At 40.2% G+C, this 26261-nt stretch overlaps 2 protein-coding genes across 2 annotated transcripts in view; both read left to right on the forward strand.

Moving 5' to 3' along the window:
• The first annotated feature begins 16140 nt into the window (after positions 1–16140).
• On the forward strand, positions 16141–21063 carry penkb (proenkephalin b). The gene is made up of 3 exons (XM_048186414.1): positions 16141–16297; positions 16463–16603; positions 20146–21063. Exons 1-3 carry the CDS (start codon positions 16292–16294, stop codon positions 20740–20742), a joined length of 744 nt encoding a protein of 247 aa, XP_048042371.1. The 5' UTR covers positions 16141–16291; the 3' UTR covers positions 20743–21063.
• Positions 21064–24563: 3500 nt separating this feature from the next.
• sdr16c5b (short chain dehydrogenase/reductase family 16C, member 5b) overlaps positions 24564–26261 on the forward strand; it is a 10422-nt gene continuing 8724 nt past the window's right edge. The window contains exons 1-2 of the mRNA XM_048186417.1: positions 24564–25238; positions 25702–25833. Of these exons, the coding sequence (XP_048042374.1) occupies positions 24918–25238; positions 25702–25833 (453 nt within the window). The 5' untranslated portion in view covers positions 24564–24917. The remainder of the gene's footprint in view (positions 25239–25701; positions 25834–26261) is intronic.

The raw sequence follows: 26261 nt of genomic DNA on the forward strand, positions 1-26261 counted from the left end.
ACAGACACATTCAGGGGACACCTTAGACTTATATTACATCTTTTGAAAACACGTTCTACGGCACCTTTAAGGTAGAACTACTGAACTCGCATGAACTGATTTAAATATGTTTTTAGTACATTAATGGATCTTGAGAGAGGAAATGTCATTGCTGGCTATGCAGGCCTCACTGAGCCATCAGATTTCATCTAAAATATCTTAATTTGTGTTCTGAAGATGAATGAAGGTCTTACGGGTGTGGAACGGCATGAGGGTGAGTAATTAATGACATTATTAACCCTTTAATGGATTTGATTGACAGCAGTGGTTCCTTTCAAAGTTGTTCAGTATGAGGAGATCTATCAAATGATATGCATATTGTGAGGATGTGTGAAACACCACATGATTACAGCGTAAAACTCATTAGCACCACCTAGTGGCTGATTTCTTTTAAAATTCTTACAGACCTAGGGCCATGAGTCGAACATGCCCAACGAGTTTCGTTCCAATCGGCCTTCGTTAACTGTCTAATAGGTGCTCGAAATTCATTGGTCAATGGTGGCCATGTTTTTGGCCGATGTCCTCATAGACAATCCCTGGACCAAGACACTGCATGCCAAGTCAGTCGGACTAACGGTTGTGTAGTTAGAGCTGTTTTCATGGTTTTTTTGTTTTGTTTTGTTTTTTCAATTTATAGTGCCACCAAGTGGTCAATCGTGTTTTTTTTGTTGTTGTTTTTTTTTACTGTGACTTCAGATTGAGCTCATACATACATGTACCAAGTTTACTGAAAATATTTCAATTTGTTCATTAATTATAGCCATTTTAGTAAAAGTGGCTCTACCCACCGCAAACGTTTTGGCCCTTAGGGACCATAAATCGAATTTTCAACTTTTTTTTTTTTTTTTTTTTTTTTTTTTTGGGATAATTATCGACAATCAAAGTCTGGAGAATCTCGCTGCACTGGTTTGGTTCAGATTGGGCCAAAATCCTAGGACTAGTTCGCAAATATAGGTTTTTCAAAAAATGCCTGAAAATTTCAAATCCAAGGCTTGAATTTTGTCCGCCTCGAGCCAGCGATATATAACACTTGAGTCTTTGCCTGACAGTTCAGGAGTTTGAGCCATTTTGTACTTTTATCCGCTGTAGCGCCCCCGTCAGGCCGATCGGGGTGAGCCTTGGTGACGTTGTAGATGGTGTGAGCACTACCAGCCCTCAAAGTTTCAAGTCTCTACGACTTACGGTTTGGTCTGCCCGATCACTTTTAAGGGAGAATGCAGATCCTTGGAAAATTGAACAATTACAATAGGGATCACTGCAATTGAATCTCTAATGATTTGCAAAGGTTACGAAGCGGCCTTCACTATCTTTCTTGTAAAAGCCATATATTTGCCGAACTATTTAGTACAACTGTCTGTCGAGAAGCCTTCCTCCTTTTGAGGTTATACTGCAGTGCTCCAAATAGTCATTTTTTAATTGAATATTGACGACTTCCTTTTATTACTCATAAATTCAGCACATACAACCCCTGGATCAATGTTGACCTCTGAAACAAAGTGTGTGCAATATTAAAACAGCCTGACGCCGTATCTCAAGCATTCCACCATGTGTTTTATTATAAAACTCTCAAATGAACCGTTTTGTCTTTTAGCTCTCATGTCTGCTTTATTAAGCGAAAGAAACTAGAACATGGCAGGACCTCATTATCCCAACAGGAGGGTGTTGAAGGGTTTTAGTGCATGTTGCTCATCTGCTTTAACTGATGATGCGTGACAAATGCATCCCAGATGCCCCGAAGACCTTTGTGGTACATTAACTTCATTGCACACACACACCAGCAATTTAAGACTATCAGCGGGCGAGATACGCCCTCACGTGAAGAAATGCTTTATTTGCAGCAGTTGCTCATTCCTTTACATGTGTCAGTTGAGTTTTCCATAAAATAACAGCTGAAGTCTTATCAATTTTGGCACTAATGGTGATCATAGCTCCCTGAGGTTATTAAAAATCTGTCTTACACTCACACACACGTATATATGGATTGCTTGTGATGACTCTGAATCACCCGATACTTTATACCCCTACACACACATAAAACACCTCCAAACCCTCAAAATCAGCATGATTCAGGGTTGCCAAGCAACCGTTTGGATTTATCCCTTTTCATTCTCATTTTCAACAAACATATGCTGACAGAACCATTTAACAACATGCACCTCTGCATCTTTCACTCCTCTCAAGCTTCCTATAACTTGAGAAATTCAAAGGAGACTGCAGTGGCAATAAGCTGCCCTTTAGAAGATTAAGTTCAAATGTCCAAACCAGGCGTGACGAGCCGCGATAAAAGAATCTTTCCATGTTAAAGGTGCATTAAGCAATTTTTGAGAAACGCTGTTGATATTTGAAACCACCCCTATCCAAAAGATAACACCCCTATCTTGATAGCTCCGCCCCTAAAGTCACAAACATGTTATGCAACACAGGCACCTCCCCCATCATGAGTGGACACGCCCCTTACTGCTGATTGGCTACAAGTGTCAGACGCTCAGTCAGATCCACTTTCAACACATTTCTCAGAAACCGCCTACTCCACCTTTAATCAGTTTTTGTAACGCGACGCGATAAAAGGTGTGTTTTCCGTGTTAATCAGAGTTTTTGTTCTAACCAGCCACGACAACGATATTTGATACTATTTTAGAAACGGTTTCTATTTCTGTGACGTCGGGGCTGGAACAAAATCAAAGCATGACAATGATAATCTCAGGTACTGATTATGTGCTTTATTTAATGTTAAAAGCGTCTAATGCGAGTTTGAATATCATTTTGCATGACCTTTATAGCTGTTCTGTAAACAACAATGGATAATTCACCTCAGATATTGAAAAATAAATAAAAGGAAACAAGAACTGCCAACTAAATGTGAACAAACTAGTGTATTCAATGACAAAGATTGTTTTCAGTCACTTCGTATGTATTTTTAATAATGTAAAATGGTGTAATGTTTGTGAATTCTTACCCGTTTTGCAGAGAGACTCCGCCCACACGCTCTTCTGATTGGCTGTGATTTGGTCGTGTCTGGTGTGGACAGGCAAATTGCTTGTCGCTGGACACTTGTAACTGGCAATACATGGGTATTGAGGCATATTTGGTTTGGGCCAAACATAAGAGTGTTGCTGTTTTCAGACCAAAGAGCTGTAGAATAAATGTGTCTCAATCAGCTCCCTAGTTCAGTATTCAGGCTCTGACAAAGAAGTCGGTAATTTCTAGGGGTGTCAAATTCCCTCTAGTGCACTAGTAGACGTGTTTGTTCCCTAAAAATTCCCACAGTGCGGTTCCCATACTAAGATGTTTAATTATATGTTAGCACACTCTCAACCAATGGTTTATAGACGACTTCTGGAATGCTCTGGCTCACACCAAAACTACAAATTTTCTGTATTAAGAACAGGCATTGCATGCATTTTTAAAAAATATATATGTTTATTGTTTTCCAAGAAATTTGGTTTGCTATCTTTATATGTGCCACTATATTTAAAATGCCTCAACAGGATGATTGCATCTACAAGTTGACAACTGGCCTCGAGTCGGTCAATGTCTTGACCCTTTTGACACTGAACCTGAAAAATAGATTTCAAGTGTCTAAATCGCAGCGCTGCACAAAAACAAAGACTCCAATTTTTGTCCTTGAATGATTTAATCACAGCCGGGAGAGTTCTCATCAATCTCAGAGAATCTGTCTCTGGTGAAAAGAATACAGCAGGTTTTATAGGATTTCAGGAACATCTCACAGTCAGTATAACATGATCTATTACTCACAATCATCATCTTAATATGATTGGTTCAGATTTTAAAAAACAACATAGTTCCTCTTCCACGCTTACAGGCAGAGTACATTTAGAATCACAGAATCATCAAAAATCACCAGGTTAATAGTTCACTGAACTGATTACTCAATAGGTCAAAACAATTTTTATAGACTTTTTATATATACAAAGGATGCTGTCTAGCCCGCACAGCAACATTTTCCACTGTTACAACACACAGTGACTATTTCTCTGTTCTAATCTCAGAGTTAACTCGTTATATATATATCAATACTGTATATATACAGCAAATTTGCAGCAGTCTGTCATTTTGCTATGTGTATGCTGTGTTTATCAGTTCATTTCATTCATTCTCTCTCCTTTTCTCAATCTTTATCCTTTCCTCTCTGTCCTATTGTGACTAAATGAGGTGTAAAACTTTTTTTTCCACTAAACAATAGAATCTCCATTGAGCCATTAATGGCCTCAGATGACATACAGGTACTTCTCAGGCTATTATTTCTTTACCTTTTGTGCGATAACAAAACAACCTCATCATGTGAATAATTGCTCACAAACCGAAATGGAAATGGATCTATAGGTACTAGAGTGATTTTAGAAAAGAACAATGTCATTTCATCTGTCAAAGAAGATGGAGAAAAAGCACAAAGAGAGAATTTGGGTCAATAAGGTGGTGGTGCGCGCGTGCATTTGTTGTCTGCCCACATGCAAAAGTGTGCACAGTGTGTGCAACCCTCTATTAAACCTATATTATCTTAGTGCTGATTAATACTGACATTTCACACAATCATTTTCTCTTCTAATGCATCCTGAGACAGCTCACATAAACACAAATACAGCAGGTAATCAACAGTCTACTGATTATAAATTTCTCAGATGTGTCAGTCATGCAAAACTAATGGATTTGTTTGTGTGCAATTGCAGGTGTTCAGAAAGCTCAAGCCTGTGGCTAAAAGTGAAACTGATGCTACTGTGATGTTGAAAACAAAAGGTTTGTTGAAGTTATTGATATGCAAAATATCCAAGAACTAAATCACAGGAGCTAGAATCTGTCAGCACCTCTGAAACAGTAACACTAATGTGCCAAACCACATAGAGTTAAAAATGATTGACAATTCAATTCTTCCCAGCAAGAAAGAGGCTGTTTTTACATTTGGCACTTGGCAAGTGCTTAATGTGTTAATTTAACACAATTAATACTCGTGCAAAAGTGCAATGAATTTCAGTTTATCCTGTTAAAAGGATGTTCATCCAAAAATGAAAGAAAATTTGTCATCATTTACTCACCCTCATGTTGTTCAGAGTATAAAAAATCTGGTCTCACTGGTCACAAATTGATGTTTGAACAACACCAGTTGGATTTGTATGGTTTATTTTCAACACTAGACCTACCCTGAAACTCAGTTTGTTCATGAAACAGGCCTCTTTTGGTCTAGTAACTGTTATTGTCTACGGCGTAGGTCTATAAATCAGCCTTAAGGCTAAATTGCACAAGAACACTAGACCTCTTCCAAAACTGCACCTGCATGTGTTTAGCAATGATAATGTAAAGCTTACTAGTGGTTAATAATAAGCTAACACTATGACCCAGAGTCTCCATGACCTAAAAGTTACGTTTCATTTTAATGGTGCAATGCTAAAATATTTACTAGTGCATAAGTTGTAACTTATGTAATGCCTTTTAATATCTCACAGCTAGTGCAACCGGCCCCTGAACAAGAGCTTTCAAGTGCTTTACAATGCACAAATGATGAAGTAATTTCTTTTGTGAGTCTAGCAATCCAAAGTACCAATTAAGACGCCACTTTGGTAAAAAGGCATTTGTAGAAGAGACATGATGAGTGCATTAACGGCTGAAAAGATTTTCAGAACGTGACAGTACATTAGACAAAATCATCCATTTTTTTCTTTCACTCATTTTCATTACAAGTCTTTGATAGTTGATTCTTGATTTTTTAATTGTTCTGTTTTTCTAGAGCAGCAGAGAGTGTTTCGCTTTATGCTCATGCCACTATGTTTCTTAACTATGTCAAGTAATCTTATGTTAAAGGCCTGATATACTCACACTGCGGTCAAGCCAGCCCAAAAGAAATATTGTGTGCGTCTATAATTACAGTAATTTGTAGAATGGCCATAAACTTTATTAGTGAGTTGGATAGCAAATCGTCATGATATAATTTCATATGTTTCGAATTTCCATTTTAAGCCCATTTAGTACTCAAGTTACCTTAACCTCCCTCTAAAGCTCAGGACAGAGAGGAAATGTTATGTGTTTTTTGTGCAGTGACCTTTCCACAATATCATCCTGCTGTGATAGATGGAGAAATATAGACACAATACATCAAATGGCTTCCCTCCTCTTACTCGCTCTTACACTGTGTGCAACGGCTCCCTAAAGCAACAAGCCATGCATAGCACACAAAATTATTCATCCACTATCCAGCAATGCATATGCACGGCAGTCGCTAATCGGCATGTCCACATGGGTTATAAAGATGGCTACATGCTTCAATTTGCTTACAGACCATTTAGTTTCAGCAGCATTATAAAGCCATTCTGCATGAGCCAGCTCAAATGAGAGCTTGTTCATTCTAGCAGAATTGCACATGAGACGGAGAACTCTGTGAGTGTAACGGAGGCCAGCTAGTGAGAGCTGTGCAAGTAAACCTCACTCCTCTGATCACTGCGGTCTTTGGCATCCTCGTTAGTGGGCCCACCTCCCATGCCGGAGATGACGGTTTGAGTGCCGCTCGAAGTAGGGAGAATAGGACTGGAGGGGTTTCATTGGTGCCATGACCCAGATGGGAGTGAGGTTTAGAGGTGAGTGTAATGGAGGCCAGCTAGTAAACCTCACTCCCCTGATCTCAAGAGGCACACTAGCGACTGACGCTACAGACTGCAGTCTTTAGCGTCCTTGTACGCGCACTCGTCTGCCATGCCGGAGATGACGGTTCGAGTGCCGCTCGAAGTAGGGAGAGTAGGACTGGAGGGGTTTCATTGGTGCCATGACCCGGATGGGAGTGAGGTTTAGGGGGGTGAGTGTATCAAAGGCCAGCTAGTGAGAGCTGTGCAGGTAAACCTCACTCCCCTGATCTTAAGAGGCACACTAGCGACTGAGGCTAGAGACTGCAGTCTTTAGCGTCCTTGTTAGCATGCCTGCCTCCTATGCCTGAGACGGCGGTTCGAGTCCCACTCGGAGCAGGGAGAGTTGGACCAGAGGGGTTACATTGGTGCTGTGACCCGGATGGGAGTGAGGTTTAGAGGTGAGTGTAATGGAGGCCAGCTAGTAAACCTCACTCCCCTGATCTCAAGAGGCACACTAGCGACTGACGCTACAGACCGCAGTCTTTAGCGTCCTTGTACGCGCACTCGTCTGCCATGCCGGAGATGACGGTTCGAGTGCCGCTCGAAGTAGGGAGAGTAGGACTGGAGGGGTTTCATTGGTGCCATGACCCGGATGGGAGTGAGGTTTAGGGGGGTGAATGTATCAAAGGCCAGCTAGTGAGAGCTGTGCAGGTAAACCTCACTCCCCTGATCTTAAGAGGCACACTAGCGACTGAGGCTAGAGACTGCAGTCTTTAGCGTCCTTGTTAGCATGCCTGCCTCCTATGCCTGAGACGCCGGTTCGAGTCCCACTCGGAGCAGGGAGAGTTGGACCAGAGGGGTTACATTGGTGCTGTGACCCGGATGGGAGTGAGGTTTAGAGGTGAGTGTAATGGAGGCCAGCTAGTAAACCTCACTCCCCTGATCTCAAGAGGCACACTAGCGACTGACACTACAGACTGCAGTCTTTAGCGTCCTTGTTAGCGCTCTCGCCTGCCATGCCAAAGAGGCGGTCCGAGTCCCACTCAGAGTGGGGAGAGTAGGATTGGAGGAGTTACATTGGTGCTGTGACCCAGATGGGAGTGAGGTTAAGGGGGGAGGCCAGTTAACAGAGGCCAGCCATTAAACCTCACTCCCCTGATCTCAGAAGGCACACTAGCAGCTGATGCTTCAGACTGCGGTAGGACCACCCTGCTTCGAGGGTTACACATGTCATGAGAATTATAGATGTCATAAAAAGTTGGACAGATCTCGAGTCGCACCAAAAAGACAACAAACCATTCCAAGACTGGAGCTTTGTGCAGCAGTCACTGGAGCTCAACTTGCAAAGTTGATAGTCAGCGAGCTCACCTTACCTATCAGGAATAGCATTTTGTGTTCTGACTCAACCACTGTCCTGACATGGCTTAAGTCTGACTCTTGTCGATTCAAGGTCTTTGTGGGAACCAGTACAGCATGGAGGAATGTAAGCTCCCATCAAGGCCCATCCTTTCTGTTACAATCACCCCATGAGTGGCCTGAAGCTCCAGCAGGGGCAGGTGAAGAAGACCCTTCAGAGCTACGGCGATCTTTGTTCTGTCATTCCTGTCAACCAGTTCTGATAGGTCTGTCCCTGATTCAAGCCAGTATGCTACATGGAGTGAACTAATGGTGGTCACAGCATGCACACTTCACCGTGATGAAGATGATCAACCTACTACAAAACTTATCAGAGCCAACAGTCCCAACTCTGAAGTTTCCCGGAGGAATACCACCTTCTCAAAGCCAACAAACCAGTCTCTTACAGTAGCTGCCTTCTTGTTCTGTCTCCTGAGTTTGATTCCACAAATAAAGTAATTTCATTTGGCGGGTATCTCTGAAAAGCACAGGATTTGGATCCTAACTTCAAACACCCTATTGTGCTGGATCCGAGCCATGGCATCACCAAACTGTTAATCCAGGATTTTGAAAAGAGACTGACCAGAGCGTGTCTTCATTGAAATCTGACATCCTACTGGATATTGAGAGAATGTTTGGAAGCATAACCATGCTTGTCTGGAGTGCTGAAGGTTGAGATCAAAACCTGCTGAAGATTCCACTGGGATGGACTACTTTGGCCTGTTCCAGGTGAAGATTGGCAGGCATACAGAAAAAAGATTGGTTATTATATTAGAATTCCTCACCATTCGAGCAGTACATCTGGATGTACTGACCTCTATTGATTCAGATGTCTTCTTAATGGCTGTACTGAGGTTTACAGCATGCCATTGTACCCCTGCCGAGCTTTACTCTGTTCAGGGGACAAATTTCAGAAGAGTTTGAGAGAGGATTTTTCTGTCATGAGTCCTGCAAGGATTGCTGGTGAAGCATCAGATTAACTTCCATTTCAATCCTTCAATCCTCCACAGGAGTGTTGGAGGAGTGTGGGAGCAGCACTCAACACCACTATTGGAGCACAAATCACTCCTGAGGAGGAACATTTCTAATTAAAGTGGAAGTGATTTTGAACTTCAGACTGTTGGGGTATGATGTTGACCCAATAACACCAATCACCTTTTGATGGGGCGGCTTAATAGTCCATTGCCTCAAGTTGTCTACCAAGATTCTCAAGCGGTAGAGACAAAGGCCAAGTTCATACATTACTCGTCAAATTCAGCCCCACGATCCTGCTTGCTTGCAATCTGCCCTCTTTCAGTGGAGTTATATTGTCGTTCTGCAAGAGCTGGTGTTGTGCTGAATTTTGACTCCCTGCCAAATTATTACCCCTCTCGTTGGAGCCACTACTTGATTGCCTAATCTTAACCCAACCCCACACCTAATCCTAAACATAACCATGCTGGGGAATGAGTGGAGTCATAATCTGGCAGGCAGTCATTTTTTGGCACCAAACCGGCTCAATGAGAGCCTGTTCAGCACTCATGTTTTTTTTTTTTTTTTTTTTTTTTTTTGTGTGTGTGTGCAATGACTGTTCCACATTATATATGTCAAGACAAGTCAATAAAGAATCATGCCGCTGTGATAGAAGGTGAAAAAATACAGTCTCTCCCCCACTCTCTGTGCGCAACGGCTCACTGGTTCAAAGCAGCAAGCTGCCCATTTATAGCACACAATATCATTCAACCTTTATTGATTTACACAGAAGCATTTAGGGCCTTTTCAGACTGGGTGTTGAAAACAATCAAATTCGAATACAGACTCCAATCTGCTTGCAAACCACCTTGCCTCGGCAATGTTATTTCATCTGCCACTCAGCAAAAAGATCTAAAGAAAAGGGCAGAAATATCGAAGCAGACTGCAATAGGCTCTTAAAGTCATTATTTTGAATTCTTGTGCCAAAGAAAAGACGGCAAGCGCCGCCCCATTCATCTAAGACAACTGAACCTTTAGTGAAATGGCCATTCAGAATAATCACTCAAAAACAGATTCTTCTTTGAGGCTGGTTTATTTTAGTGGATCTGAAAGATGCTTATTCGCCTCTATAGCTGGAAGACCCAGAGAAGATTTTGGTCTTTCGCAGGACAATCCTTACAAGAATGTTTCCATCCCATTCCACATCTGCCACAGTCTTTTTGCATTGATTCTTGTTTCCTTTTTCCGTCATGTTATCTTTCTTATGTCTCTTATGTTTTGTTGCTCAAGACTTTACCTCTGATCATATCCAGATTCAAGCTGTGAGCAGCCGTTGATTCCGATCCATGTAATGCTGCTTCCAGTTTCATTTTGGTGAACTTTCTGGATGGCTTTAGCTAAAGTTAGTTCAAAAACTAGTTGTAAGTGTTCCGACAGTCCCATCTCTGAATCCCATAAATATCCGATCTCTGATTAATTCCTCTTTTAACGCCCTAAAAATTGTAGTGTTCTGCCAGCTTGGGTTATGAAAGTCTCTACATTTTCTCCGTCATTGTGGCCATTAAACTGAGCCCGTTCAAATATGACATTGTGTTTGCTGACGCAGTGCTGTCTAAATGCTTCCACAACACAGTCATATTTCTTTCTGTCTAACTCACCCAGTGGTAATAGCACAAGGATATCATCTGCCTCGTCTCCCATGGCATATAACAAGGAGTTGACGTGATATTCCTGACAGTCCTGAGGCTAGACTATAGCGCTCAAACCGTCTGATCCATCTTGGATAATCCGCTGAAAGTCAAAGGGCTTCGGGTGCAATATCTGCACTGCTGCAACAATCATTTCTTCGGTCACGTCGTGCACACGGTTCTTTATAACCAATTCTTGAGGTTCGCCATTTATATGATGTTCTATAATATCCCACAAAAAAGCATGCAGTACACGGCCATGTCTCACTCATTTTTCTGATGCTTTATTATCATTCTTTCACTTCCTCCCTACATCATGCTCCCCCTGCTCTCCCACACCAGTCCCTATCCATACGCATCTGGTCTCCTTCCCTGCGTACCGTCATGCTTTTTGCTAACATTGGAGGTTCGCCTTAAACTAATGCTCTTCTCCTCATCTGGGCAGATGGACAAAATGGTGCAGCATCTGGAAGGTAATTTCTGATGAGAATTTAGCGGTATTACTACAGTTTACTGGTAATGCTAAAAACAGTGCTGGACAGTATTTGTTCCAAGTTGCTGTACTCAAGTACATGTTTCCAAGTATCTGTACTTTATCAAAGTATTTTTATTTTGGGAAACATTTATTTTTACTTCACTACATTCCATTCTTTACTACATTTCATAAAAACACTTCATTCCTCGTTATTTTGAGCTGAAGAAATCGCCACCCCCTCTGAGACTCAAGAGTGATGTCTGATTTGTAAATGAGCTGATTCCTTACGATGAACCTGTTGAATTGTTTTTACAAATTGTAGTAAATGATTCATTTGCGAATTGGACTGATCTAATTGCAGCTGTTTTCGAGTCAAAAGGTGTGTTCGACTTGCACAGACCGATCGGTGTATGACACCAAGGTACCACGAGAGCGTTTCGAAATCATACGGAGCCGTCTGCTCTCTAATCAATCTTGCAGTACTCTGATTTCATACACCAATTGGTCTCCACAGCGCCGCTTCAATCCAACTTTCCTAATAACTCACTGATTGAATAATTCAGTCGAAATGAGCCAAGAACCAGGATATCACGGGAGCTTGAGCGTGCATAGGACAGATGAAAGTAGGTTACTAATGCTGAATTTTAGTACTGATTATTGTAATTGAAAATCATATTTTGGTTATGACTGTCAATTTTTTGTGAAGTAAATATACTGTAAGAGGGTGAGCTGTTTAAGCACCCTGAAATGCTTGAATGTGGAGATATGTTTGTGGGTGTCTGTATCTTTTTACCTAAAATTGCCAATTAATGCCCATGCATCAATGTTGTTGATGCATGTTGTAGCAGTTACAAATTATATAAAACTGGTATGTTTGCATAGTGGTCATCGTAAAATATTAATGCATTTTGCCCCATGATGCCACGTCTGTACATTGTATTTTTATACTAAGCTATTTGTAGCCACATATTTACACAAATTTAGTTTTTTTCCTAATTTTTAAAATACTATATGGGATATTATTTAACTTGTTTGCACAGGTGTATTATGAATTATAGTAACTTAAATTGATATTTTACTATAATGCTGCTTTTATAGTGTATACCTTTTGGTAATAAAATGAAAAGCTGATATAGTCTGCACTAATCTTTTTAGTGTTTACTAATGAGGCTAAATAATGAAAATGGTTCATCCATCAGTACTTTTAATTTAAAATCAGGTAAGTAAAATTGAAAATGACTATTATATTTTGACTGGAGTAATATTTTATTAGGGTATCTGTACTTTTACTCAAGCACTTGATTGGAGTACTTCATTTGATAAAAAGACAGAACACTTTTGCTTGTGTGAACAGCATGTATGGTGTATTTACTGGAAAAGTTTATGGCAATTTACTTGTTTTAATGTGTGAAAATGGAGATGTGAGTGTAGAGGTGAATTTTGAAGAAATGATGCAATGCAAGTGTTTGATGAGAAGTGTTAAATCAATCTGACTTTTGATACACAAAAGTGTTTCTGATGCACCAGTGTCCGTCCACCACAGAATCTTGCCCAACATGGACTAAAAAGTGATTCAGTTGACTTAAAGAACTTCTGTTTGGTGCCTGACTAGAAATCCTGCTGCGCAGATGTTACTACAGATGGATTTAAATAGCTATGTACAGTATCCTCGGGCATAATTGTATATTGTACTATTTAATGATTCATAGTTGTTATTTTTATACAGACATAAACTCATTTTTGTGGGTCTGTGGATGTCACAAATATTACTGAAGAGCTTTCACTGTTCATCTGTCTGTTGATCATCATGCATAAATAAATGCACAAACATGAATAATGCAACTGTTTAAAAGAGCACCACTTCATGTGACACTCAAACAATGAAGAAACAAATAACACTGTGACAGAGAAACAGTGAGAAATGAGTCAGAGTTTGAGGGGATGGAGAGCAGAAGAGTGTCTGTGTGTATAAAGCAGGGAAATCCAGCTAAATCCAGTTTCTGATGGTAGTTTTCAGTGATTCTGATCTGGATTGTGATTAGCTGCTTCAAGCTGGTTTAGATGGTTGATCTGTTGGACTGAGAATGTCGTGGTAGATTGAGACTGACTGAATGTGCGTCTGAAATACTGAGTAGGTACTACATTTGAATTTGAACTTACTTTGCGACCATTAAAAAAGTTCATTCTATATAGTATGAATGTAGTAGTATGAATGAAATTCAGACGTACTACATTACTGTCACATGAACTACCAGCGTCAGTTGTGTCACTTCACTGTCATTCACAAATCCTCTCCCGTGGCCTCATGGGATAGTAAAGTGTCCATCAAGTGCACACTTCAGAATCTCGCCAGAATTCAGATGCAGCATTGATCAATCTGTTTAGATCACAAAAACTACCCAAACACTGGGTTGTTACATCTGACCCAGGAGTTGGGTAACAAAAGAACTATCCAAACACTGGGTTGTTACGTCTGAGCCAGGAGCTGGGTAACATAAAAACTACCCGAATGCTGGGTTGTTACGTCTGACCCAGGATCTGGGTAACGCAATATCAACCCAAATGCTGGGTTGTTACGTCTGACCCAGAAGCTGGGTAACATAAAAACTACCCAGGAGCTAGGTTGTTACGTCTGACCTGGGATCTGGGTAATACAAAAACTACCCGAACGCTGGGTTGTTACGTCTGACCCGGGATCTGGGTAACGCAAAAACTACCCAAACGCCGGGTTGTTACGTCTGACCCGGGATCTGGGTAACATAAAAACTACCCAAACGCCGGGTTGTTACGTCTGACCCGGGATCTGGGTAACGCAAAATCTACCCGAACGTCGGGTTGTTACGTCTGACCCAGGATCTGGGTAACACAAAAACGACCCAAACGCCGAGTTGTTACGTCTGACCCGGGATCTGGGTAACACAAAAACGACCCAAACGCCGAGTTGTTACGTCTGACCTGGGATCTGGGTAACGCAAAATCTACCCGAACGTCGGGTTGTTACGTCTGACCCAGGATCTGGGTAACGCAAAAACTACCCAAACGCCGGGTTGTTACGTCTGACCTGGGATCTGGGTAACATAAAAACTACCCAAACGCCGGGTTGTTACGTCTGACCCGGGATCTGGGTAACGCAAAATCTACCCGAACGTCGGGTTGTTACGTCTGACCCAGGATCTGGGTAACACAAAAACGACCCAAACGCCGAGTTGTTACGTCTGACCCAGGATCTGGGTAACGCAAAAACTACCCAAACGCCGGGTTGTTACGTCTGACCCGGGATCTGGGTAACGCAAAAACTACCCAAACGCCGGGTTGTTACGTCTGACCTGGGATCTGGGTAACATAAAAACTACCCAAACGCCGGGTTGTTACGTCTGACCCGGGATCTGGGTAACGCAAAATCTACCCGAACGTCGGGTTGTTACGTCTGACCCAGGATCTGGGTAACGCAAAAACTACCCGAACGTCGGGTTGTTACGTCTGACCCAGGATCTGGGTAACACAAAAACTACCCAAACGCCGGGTTGTTACGTCTGACCCGGGATCTGGGTAACGCAAAAACTACCCAAACGCCGGGTTGTTACGTCTGACCCGGGATCTGGGTAACATAAAAACTACCCAAACGCCGGGTTGTTACGTCTGACCCGGGATCTGGGTAACGCAAAATCTACCCGAACGTCGGGTTGTTACGTCTGACCCAGGATCTGGGTAACACAAAAACTACCCAAACGCCGGGTTGTTACGTCTGACCCGGGATCTGGGTAACGCAAAATCTACCCGAACGTCGGGTTGTTACGTCTGACCCAGGATCTGGGTAACGCAAAAACTACCCAAACGCCGGGTTGTTACGTCTAACCCAGGATCTGGGTAACGCAAAATCTACCCGAACGTCGGGTTGTTACGTCTGACCCAGGATCTGGGTAACACAAAATCTACCCGAACGTCGGGTTGTTACGTCTGACCCAGGAACTGGGTAACACAAAAACTACCCAAACGCCGAGTTGTTACGTCTGACCCAGGAACTGGGTAACACAAAAACTACCCAAACGCTGGGTTGTTACGTCTGACCCAGGATCTGGGTAACACAAAAACGACCCAAACGCCGGAATGTTACGTCTGACCCAGGGTCTGGGTAATGCAAAAACTACCCAAACGCTGGGTTGTTACGTCTCACCCGGGATCTGGGTAACGCAAAAACTACCCAAACGCTGGGTTGTTACGTCTCACCCGGGATCTGGGTAACGCAAAAACTACCCAAATGCTGGGTTGTTGCGTCTGACCTGGGATCTGGGTAACACAAAAACTACCCAAACGCTGGGTTGTTACGTCTGACCCGGGATCTGGGTAACGCAAAAACTACCCAAACGCCGGGTTGTTACGATTGACCCGGGATCTGGGTAACACAAAAACTACCCAAACGCCGGGTTGTTACGTCTGACCAGGGATCTGGGTAACACAAATACTACTCAAACACTGGAAAAATAACCCCCAAAAATTACCCAAAAGGCTCAACCTAGGACTTGGGTAGAAAAATAACTCAAGATTTCGTAGAGTGTATGTTTTTCAGTGTTTGAGTGCAGCACAGAAACAACATCAGCACTGTGATAAGCTGTACATGTTGCTGTCCTTTCAAATCTGAGATCATTCCAAGAATATTACAAAAATCTGGTAAGTTCCTACCAGCAATGCCAGGCTGTTCTCGGTGGATGCTATACAGTGTTTTGGATGGATGCTAGGTATGATTATTTATTAAACATGAGAAAACATAATATAACGACATTACCATATGTTTATAGTTTACTTAGACATTCATTTCAGAGTAATGACACTAATTTGAATAACAAACAGTTCCACACATTATTCTCTGAGGTCTGTTTCTAGACAAAAGAGACAGATCAATATTCCCCTGGGCAAAACCAGACATTAATGCCAAAATAAACATTATACGAAGTTGTAAATATGCCACGAGCATCAGAAGCACTCAGTGTACTAGATTGAGATTCAATTATGTCCACCCCCGATTCCTCACACACACACACACACACACACCTCTCTCTCTCTCTCTCTCTCTCTCTCTCTCTCCAAATCCACTCTAGGGAGTAACACAGACTCGTGCCTTTAGTATTTGACGAGATTTTACACGCACCAAACAAACTGGAGTAACTGGCGCAGTGATGAAGGTCAGTAAATCTGCTTATAAACAAACATCTTGGGTATTTTAAAAGTGATATTCTGAAATGCCTAATCGTACTTTGCTTTTTTTACGGCACTAACTTGAATAAATGTAAAGATACAAGGCGTTGCATAGAGTGAAAACAGTGTGTACTCTGTGTTTTTTCCTGAAGACCCTGACAGTTCCCATAAGCTCCAGGTGGACGCTGCTGCTGAGCGCGTGTCTGACGCTGACGGCGCGCGCGGACTGCGGCGAAAACTGCGCGTTGTGCGCGCGGCAGCTGCCTCTTCAACTCAAAGATATCAACTCCATAGTAAGTCTACTGTTGTACTGCATATACTGTATACACACATATAGGTGTATAACCACACATACACGAAGAAAACGGGATGAAAGTACTGATTTGAAAGTCATTTGAAAGTGAAAAATTCAAAACGATAAGTGCTAATAATTTTTATTTTTTGTATTTAATTTTTTTTAATGTTACGTTTGCTCAATTAAAACAAACGATTTCGTTCATTCTTGCACCTCTCTCTCTCTCTCTCTCTCTAACTCGTTATCATTATTAAAATTATTTATTAAAGAATTCGTCTAGACTTCTTCGGGAGATGATTTAACGGATTAACTGGAGGCAGATGTCGGACAGACGGTCATTTTTCATAATAAAAACACTTCATATAGGCTTATAGGTAGGCTACGAGTCTGTGATTATTGTTTTTATTCTCAGCAAATAATCAGGAATCTAAACGAGCTTTAAAGCTTCTGAAGTGACATACTAAAAAAAACGAAAATCGTGAGGAACTCTGTCAGATTGTGTGTGTGTGGGATTTTCCTTAAATCCTCTATTTCAGTAGTGAAATTGCGTAGAAATGTGTTAATATTCAACCATCATCAACTCAAATGGATCAAATGAAGTGATGGCGTGACCAAGTATCGATGAGAAATTTCATAGCAGAATCTTATACATCCTAAAAGATGCTGTACTTTATATTTACAGCAACAATTCATAAGAAAAGAGATTTCTGCTAACAGTTTTCTCCTGGAGTTCTGACATTGTTGAAGAAAATTTGGTAGAAAATGAATTTAAAACATGCACTGAATCAAAGAATATATACAGTTTCTATCAGATCATGTAAAGCTTTGTCATATTGCTGCATTTTTTGGTTAAATTACATTTTTAAAATTATTCAGCCTTCAGTGTTTGAATGTAAATGATGTGATATGTGAATGAAACTGGTTGTGCTATAGATGATAATGCACAAACATATCTGGAAATGATGAAGACTAAAGTATAAAAGAGTGGTTAGGAAGGTGACAGCAATGATAATAATTCACCTGAATAATTCAGAATCATGTGTTTTCAAATCATTATGCTGTTATTTATTCACCGACACACACACAAGAATAGGATCTTTGGAGAATCGTCAGCTCTTTTCTATAAAATGAAAGTTCTCCAACAAGGATTTTGGGTAACACTTCAGTTTAGGGTCCAATTCTCACTATTAGCTAGTTGCTTATTGTTATATTATTAGGATATTGGATGTTTATTAGTAAAAAAATAAAGCACACATTAATGCTGTATTCTCCATGACCATATTCTACATCCCATAATCATACTTAACAATGACCTTACTAACTATTAATAATAATGTGACTGGATTATGTTTTGTCCTTTTTTCTTTTTTTTTTTTTGGAGCTTGACATGAACTGACATTGCATTATTATTATTATTATAAAAAAAAATAACAGCAGTATATAATTGGGAAGGCAAGAAGGAGTGAAAATAATCGCAGATTTATCATTTTTGGTTGAAGGACGTGAGAGGGGACGCGTTCATGTCAAGCATCATGTCAGAGAATTTAATGTTTACAGAATTGTGATGCATGTCCTGTTCTCTGTGCTCTTGTTCTGTCATCAATGTTCAGTTGGTAGTTTTGCCTTGTTCCTGTTTCCCTCGACATTCCCTGAATGTGTCACCTGTGTCTTGTTAGTTCATTCACCCTGTGTGTGTATATAAGCCTCAGGTCGTCATAAATCATGCCGTTGTTTCGCTTCTCTCTGCTCTGCTTAGTTCTGTTTCCAGTTTCCAGTGTTTTGTGGGCTTCTGTTGTTTTTACATGAATCTGTAAATATGTGAACACTTGACTGATTTCAGCAGCAGCTTCAGTGTTACAATGAAGGGGGCGGGACACTTTAGATTCTAGAGAGCATTTGATTGGTCAGAAAATCTGATGAGAAGCTGAAGTGCCAAAGCATCAAAATCAGTGATCAATATTGACGGAAGTGAGAGACTGTACACTCTAAAAAATGCTGGGTTAAAAACAACCCAAGTTGGGTTGAAAATGGACAAACCCAGTAGTTGGGTTAAATGCTCGCCTAACATGCTGGGTAGTTTTATTTAACTCAACTATTGTTTAAAAATTACTATATGAACCCAAAATATGCTGGAAATTAAAGGGATAGTTCACCCAAATATGAAAATTTGATGTTTATCTGCTTACCCCCAGCGCGTCCAAGATGTAGGTGACTTTGTTTCTTCAGTAGAACACAAATGATGATTTTTAACTCAAACCGTTGCCGTCTGTCAGTGGTACAATGCAAGTCAGCGGGAACTTGGATTATAAGAGTAAAAAAAAACATGCACAGACAAATCCAAATTAAACCCTGTGGCTCATGACGACACATTGATGTCCTAACACACGAAACGATCGCTTTGTGCAAGAAACCGAACAGTATTTATATCATTTTTTACCTCTAAAATGTCTAACTGCATTCAGCATTCGGTTACTGAGGTCCACATATACTTCAATGAGTGCTAGACATCACTGCCGTTGTCAGAGCGCGATCAGACCTCACTAAGCGAGTGCTGAACGCAGTTGGACATAGTGGTGTTTTAGAGGTAAAAAATGATATAAATACTGTTTGTTTTCTCGCACAAACCAATCGTTTCGTGTCTTTGGACATCAATGTGTCGTCACGAGCCGCAGGGTTTAATTTGGATTTGTCTGTGCGTGTTTTTTTTACTCTTATAGACGAAGTTCCCATTGACATACATTATACGACTGACAGACGGCAACGGTTGGAGTTAAAAATCATCATTTGTGTTCTACTGAAGAAACAAAGTCAGTAAGCAGATAAACATCACATTTTCATTTTTGGGTGAACTATCCCTTTAACATGTATTCATATGTTTAATACATGAACATTTATTAATAAGTTTAATGAATAATTATTAAACAACAAACATTTAATAAATTGCTTATTAATAAACGTTCACCTTCTGATTATTATTGCTGCCTCTAGTAATGTGTCTGATTTTTTGGGGTTCATTTTAAGCCAGACATATAGTCATTTTTAAACAATAGTTAAGTTAAATAAAACTGGGTCAAACATTTAACCCAACCACTGGGTTAAAACAACCCAATCGCTGGGTTTGCCCATTTTTAACCCAGCATTTTTTAGAGTGTACTCAAAGCCAAAAAACTTCATTTTGATTTCATGGGGACTCTAAAGAATCCGCATTGGATCCTGTTTTTCGAGTTCACCAAATGTCACAATACTGATTCATGTTTGTGTGTTGGAGAGAGTACGCTATTGGTGTATTTGTGTTGAAATGTCACTCTGTATTAGTGTTTCCATGGTTGCCCACAAGCTTAGCACAACCTCTACACCTACTCATCCCCTATCATCCAAAACACACGCGCTCATTTGCATATTGCCCAGGTATGGATTGAGAGAGAGACGAGGGAGAAAATATCCTTCTTTCATATCCTTAAATTGATGTTAGTGAAAAAAAGAGACAGCCGTTAATTTCTCTGACTGTTGTGTTTCCCATTGACTATACATTTTCCACAGGAATGCCTGTTGGGGTGTGAGGAGCATATGAACGCAGGCGGCTCTTGGAGTTTGTGCAAGCGATTCATGCAGAAAGCTGACGAGTTTAACCAAGGATCCACAGAAACTGAACACTTGGACACCCAAAAACACCGTGAAGACAAAAGATACGGTGGCTTCATGAAACGTTACGGGGGATTTATGAAGCGTTATGGAGGATTCATGAAGAAGACCGCAGAGTTGTATGGTTTGGAGCCGGAGGATGTTGACCAGCGCAACGCGATCCTGACCAGTCATGATGTTGAGATGCTGACCAATCAAGTTGAGGCTGATGGCGAGAGGGAGGCGGCTCCGAAAGACGAGGGAGGAGCTCAGGGTTTGAAGGGTGTGGCAAAACGTTACGGGGGTTTTATGAGGAGGGGAGGTCTTTATGACCCGGAGGGTGTGGTAAAGGCACTACAGAAACGTTACGGAGGCTTCATGAGGCGGGTCGGTCAACCTCAGTGGTTGCAGGAGAACAAACGCTATGGAGGCTTCTTAAAACGCTTCCAAGAGGAAGATGAGGCTGAAAATTCATCAGGGATAGAAAAGAGGTATGGTGGATTCATGGGGTTTTAAGCACCCTAGTCCACTTCCTCTCGAGAACCGACATGCTTAAAATGTGCTCATGAGTGTTCGTTGTGTCCTTATTGTGATACTGTGATTTACTGTGAATAAGACCATCGTAAAAGTGCATCTGAATTCACCTGTACATGTTGTGTAGCAGATTTTACACTGTACGACAACCAGTCCTTTTTTTAATCAACTCGACAAATCTGGTCTGCATGAGACATTCATTCTTAAATATGACAGACATTTACTTGTCTTTTACAGAGATGTATATTTTTTTGGGCGCCAGTCTGAATCGTGTCATTTGCTTGAATAAACTGCTCGAAACTGCACCAGACTGTGTGTCTTGAATAGAAATGCTGAAACTGAGTCTTCTCTAAAGTGGTTTGAGCCTTTTGTTAGCCAGCAAAAGTGAGTAGTCTTCTGAATTGTGCTGAGATTATGATGATGTTTCTGGACCCGGTGCGTTTATTTAAAAGTAGTAGTGTCATTGCGTGGTTCATGATGTGAGTTAGCAGTGAAAAGCACTTCTGCTAATGGCACGACTATTATGAAACTCATACAATCAAGGCAAGTGGGATTCGAATTTGTGCAAGTTTTCACAAAGATCTGTAGGCATGCATGGAAACTTTACCTCTCATAGAAGATCAGGCTTTGTTATACAGATTACATAACATTAACTACACTCTAAAAAATGCTGGGTTAAAAACAACCCAAGTTGGGTTGAAAATGGACAAACCCAGCAGTTGGGTCTCTGGGGCATTAAATAAAAAGTCTAATGTACATTTGGTAACGCTGTATTTTACAGTGTCTTTGTTACACATGACACATACTTACTGTAGTAATAACAGTAAATTATGCATAATTACTAACTAACCCTAAACCAAACCCTAACCCTATTGTAAGTACTGTACATGTTGTTAATTAACCCTTTCCCCGCTAGCGTTTTTTAAAGAAATTTCCATCTTTGATCATTTAAACTAAACTTTCATGTCCAAAATAGGGTCTTGAACACAAGTCATGATGAAGTATCTTCCTGATAATCCTTTGTAAAAGGTGAAGATTTAACCTGGTGTTTGTGTAAATAAATGTTCTAAGACCCACCTATTAATTCCCCCACCATAATCAAATCAGCTGCACGTTTTTTTAGTTCACTGTATATAGTGATTCGAGACTAAGGATAAAGGTTTAATTCACTAGACACATCGAGCAGCTAAGAGACTGTTTTTCTCCCATGTGCGTGTCGTTATTATGGGAGTTTGCGGGGGTCATATGATTAACCCTTTCATGCATATATGGAGGTATAAATATAATGGACCTTTAAACATATGGACTTATATAGAGGTCACTACAGTGGACAGCTATTCAAAAAGCATTTTCTTGCATATGCATGGGTTTTGATTGCATAGATGCACATCAACCTCTACAGTGGACATCATCCTATACATTGCATGCCGTTGTATGTTGATTTTTTCCCCTCCAAACCAAGATGGCCGATGACCAGTCCGAAATGCCAAGTTGCTCTGGAATATCCATCCATTCCTTCTATCCTAGGATCTTGCAGGTAAAAAAAAATGTTGTAGCATCAAGCAATATCTCATGAGTCAGATAACAGTTAAATTTTCCAAGTATTGATTTTAGATTAAGAGAAAATTCTGATTAATCATCTGTTCACTAAAATGGACATCCATGCATCAATAGCTATATTTCAGCTACAATTAATACTATTACTGTGACTGTTGTGCATCTGCTGTAACTTTTTTGACTGTAAATAAATGTATTTGTGTTATAAGAATGTAATTTGCATTAACATCAATTAAGTAATGTGATTACGTTATGCTTGTTACTTGTAATGCATTACTTTACTCGTAACATCAAAAAATAATCTGATTATGTAATGCACGTTATTTGCAATGCGTTACTTTACTCGCAACATCAAAAAGTAATCTGATTACGTAATGCACGTTATTTGCAATGCGTTACTTTACTCGTAACATCAAAAAGTTATCTGATTACGTAACGCACATTATTTGCAATGCGTTACTTTACTCGTAACATCAAAAAGTAACTGATTACGTAATGCACGTTGCTTGCAATGCGTTACCTTACTCGTAACATCAAAAAGTAATCTGATTATGTAATTAACATTTTTTCCAATGCGTTACTTTACTCGCAACATCAAAAAGTAATCTGATTACGTAATGCACTTTGCTTGCAATGCGTTACTTTACTCGCAACATCAAAAAGTAATCTGATTACATAATGCACGTTATTTGCAATGCGTTACTTTACTCGTAACATCAAAAAGTAATCTGATTACGTAACGCACATTATTTGCAATGCGTTACTTTACTCGTAACATCAAAAAGTAACTGATTACGTAATGCACGTTGCTTGCAATGCGTTACCTTACTCGTAACATCAAAAAGTAATCTGATTATGTAATTAACATTTTTTCCAATGCGTTACTTTACTCGCAACATCAAAAAGTAATCTGATTACGTAATGCACTTTGCTTGCAATGCGTTACTTTACTCGCAACATCAAAAAGTAATCTGATTACGTAATGCACGTTACTTGCAATGCGTTACTTTACTCGTAACATCAAAAAGTAATCTGATTACGTAATGCACGTTGCTTGCAATGCGTTACTTTACTCGTAACATCAAAAAGTAATCTGATTACGTAATGCACGTTGCTTGCAATGCGTTACCTTACTCGTAACATCAAAAAGTAATCTGATTACATAATGCACGTTACTTGCAATGCCTTACTTTACTCGTAACATCAAAATAATCTGATCACGTAATGCACGTTACTTGCAATGTGTTACTTTACTCGTAACATCAAAAGGTAATCCGACTACGTAATGCACGTTACTTGCAATGCGTTACTTTACTCGTAACATCAATAAAATAATCTGATTACGTAATGCACGTTACTTGCAATGCCTTACTTTACTCGTAACATCAAAATAATCTGATCACGTAATGCACGTTACTTGCAATGCGTTACTTTACTCGTAACATCAAAAGGTAATCTGATTACGTAATGCACGTTACTTGCAATGCATTACTTTACTTGTAACATCAAAATTATTTGTAATGCGTTACTTTACTTGTAACATCAAAAAAGTAATCTGATTACGTTATGCATGTTACTTGTAATGCATTACTTTACTCGTAACATCAAAATGAATCTGATTACATTATGCATGTTACTTGTAATGCATTACTTTACTCGTAACATCAAAATTAATCTGATTACGTTATGCATGTTACTTGTAATGCATTACCTGAAACACCTGATAGCTAGGTTTTCTCAGAGGAGAGCTGTTAGAAAGCTGTTAGAAATGTGTCCATCTTAAACATAATCAGAATTAACAGCTAATAAAGGTAAATCGACATACTCTGGTACAACGGAGGAAGCATCTGATTTGGGTTTCCAGTTTTACCATGTCAGGTTGTAGAGATCTCTGATATCAGATACGTGAAGTTCAACTTGTATGAAATTCAATTGCGTTTGCAATATTTTGCATTTATATTTTTTGTATATGTTTTATAGTTTTCACATGACTTTATGTAATTTTATTGATTGGTTTGTTAAATGCACACAATATTGCTGTGTTATTACTGTATTATGTTTAATACCTTTTCTGTTTAAACCATGAATGCATGGACATCTGGAAATATGTTTAAAAAAAATACATTTCAAATCTTGTTTTTTCATGCCCTAAGAGCAATAAAAACACGCAGGGGAAAAGATCTTGACTGAGGTTATCATAATTCATGCATGAAAGGGTTAAACATATGCCGCGCCCATCACATCCTGTCCCGTTAGGACTCTCGGTACACGAACACTGAACTTTGTCATTCGGTAAACACGAAGCGTTATAACTGTGCTGCCAGAGCGAAGGTCGATAACCAAACCACTCGGTGAAAGGCGAAATGATGGTGCAAATCTGTCGTTGTATTATTGAGCTCTAATCGAGTGAGGTAAGACACCAGTAGGGTTGTAGCGCACTAGACAACGAATAAATCCGATCATATGATTTTACATAATTACCTAAATTATTCATCTGTTGCGATATCGACATTGTTGAAAACGTTGAACAAACTGAAAAGTTGAATAAACTCGACTCCAAACGCTTAACCCTTGCGTCTGTAGGATCTATTCGCATCATCATGAACTTTCTCTTGGAGACTCTTCAGGTGCTTTTCATGTTGCTGGTCTACAGCTTAGAAACATTCGTTCGGTTATTTATACCGGCTCGAAGGAAGAGTGTGTCCGGGGAGATCGTGTTGTTGACCGGGGCGGGCAGCGGCATCGGGCGCCTCATGGCGCTGGAGTTCGCGCGCCTGGACGCGCGCCTTGTGCTGTGGGACATCAACGAGGACGGGAATAAAGAGACCGCGCGTATGATTAAAGAAAAGCACGGAGCGCGAGCGTTCACGTACACCTGCGACTGTAGCGACCGGGAGGAAGTGTATAGAGTCGCAAACCAGGTAGAATATACAATTACACTTCATCACAAAGACACGCAGAACTCAAACACGACACTATATATATATATATATATATATATATATATATATATATATATATATATATATATATATATGGATTTATAAATTTGAATGTGACTGGTCTTTTCTGTGAGAAATGAAATGTCAGCTACCCGCAGGTGTTTTAAGTTGCATCAACACTTGTAATGACCATAAACATAATGCTTTCCACTCACTGTTTATTTTTAAATGTTTTTGTCACACAACTTTTACTTGTTTCAGCTTAATTTTCTTCATTATAAGTGCAAACAAAATGGTCCAAAAAATAAAATAAATAAAATGAACATAAAGACTAAGTACCTGTTTGATACATTTGATAGGTTTTCGATTTCAGTGAGTTTCAATTTTGACAGTCTAATAAGAACAAGTGTAAATTATGACGGAATCTCTTTGTTTTATTAAGGTAAAGCGTGAGGTTGGTGATGTCACAATTTTGATAAATAATGCAGGGATTGTTACTGGGAAGAAGTTCATGGAATCTCCTGATGCTCTCATAGAGAAGTCTATGGAGGTCAATAGTCTGGCACATTTCTGGGTATGTCTTTAAACTATCTATCTATCTATCTATCTATCTATCTATCTATCTATCTATCTATCTATCTATCTATCTATCTGTTCTCTATCTAGCTGTTCAGCTACTGCCACCTGCTGGTACAGAAAGGCATTTCATTTTACGCAGGTGCAGAACGGACGTGCTACTTGGCCGTCAGCTGTCGAGTGTTGGTTTGGTGTGTCAGGCCAACTTTGGACCCAACTTTGGACAAGTCAAGTCACCTTTATTTATATAATGCTTTTTACAATGCAGATTGTGTCAAAGCAGCTTTACATTGATAACTGCTATATAATTTTTGCTGCACGGCAGCTCTTAAAGAATACTGTCACTGCAGGCAGATCAAAGCACTGTTGAATATCAAATGTCAAGTGTCCCCAACTAAGCAAGCCAAAGGCGACAGCAGCAAGGAA

This window comes from Megalobrama amblycephala, linkage group LG3 (genome assembly GCF_018812025.1).
Source record: "Megalobrama amblycephala isolate DHTTF-2021 linkage group LG3, ASM1881202v1, whole genome shotgun sequence".
NCBI lineage: Eukaryota > Metazoa > Chordata > Actinopteri > Cypriniformes > Xenocyprididae > Megalobrama > Megalobrama amblycephala.

Bases quoted from the DNA above. Each gene is read 5' to 3' on its own strand.
- penkb (XM_048186414.1), top strand. The intron at 16,604-20,145 runs GTAAGTCTACTG...CATTTTCCACAG, and splicing joins TCAAAGATATCAACTCCATA to GAATGCCTGTTGGGGTGTGA.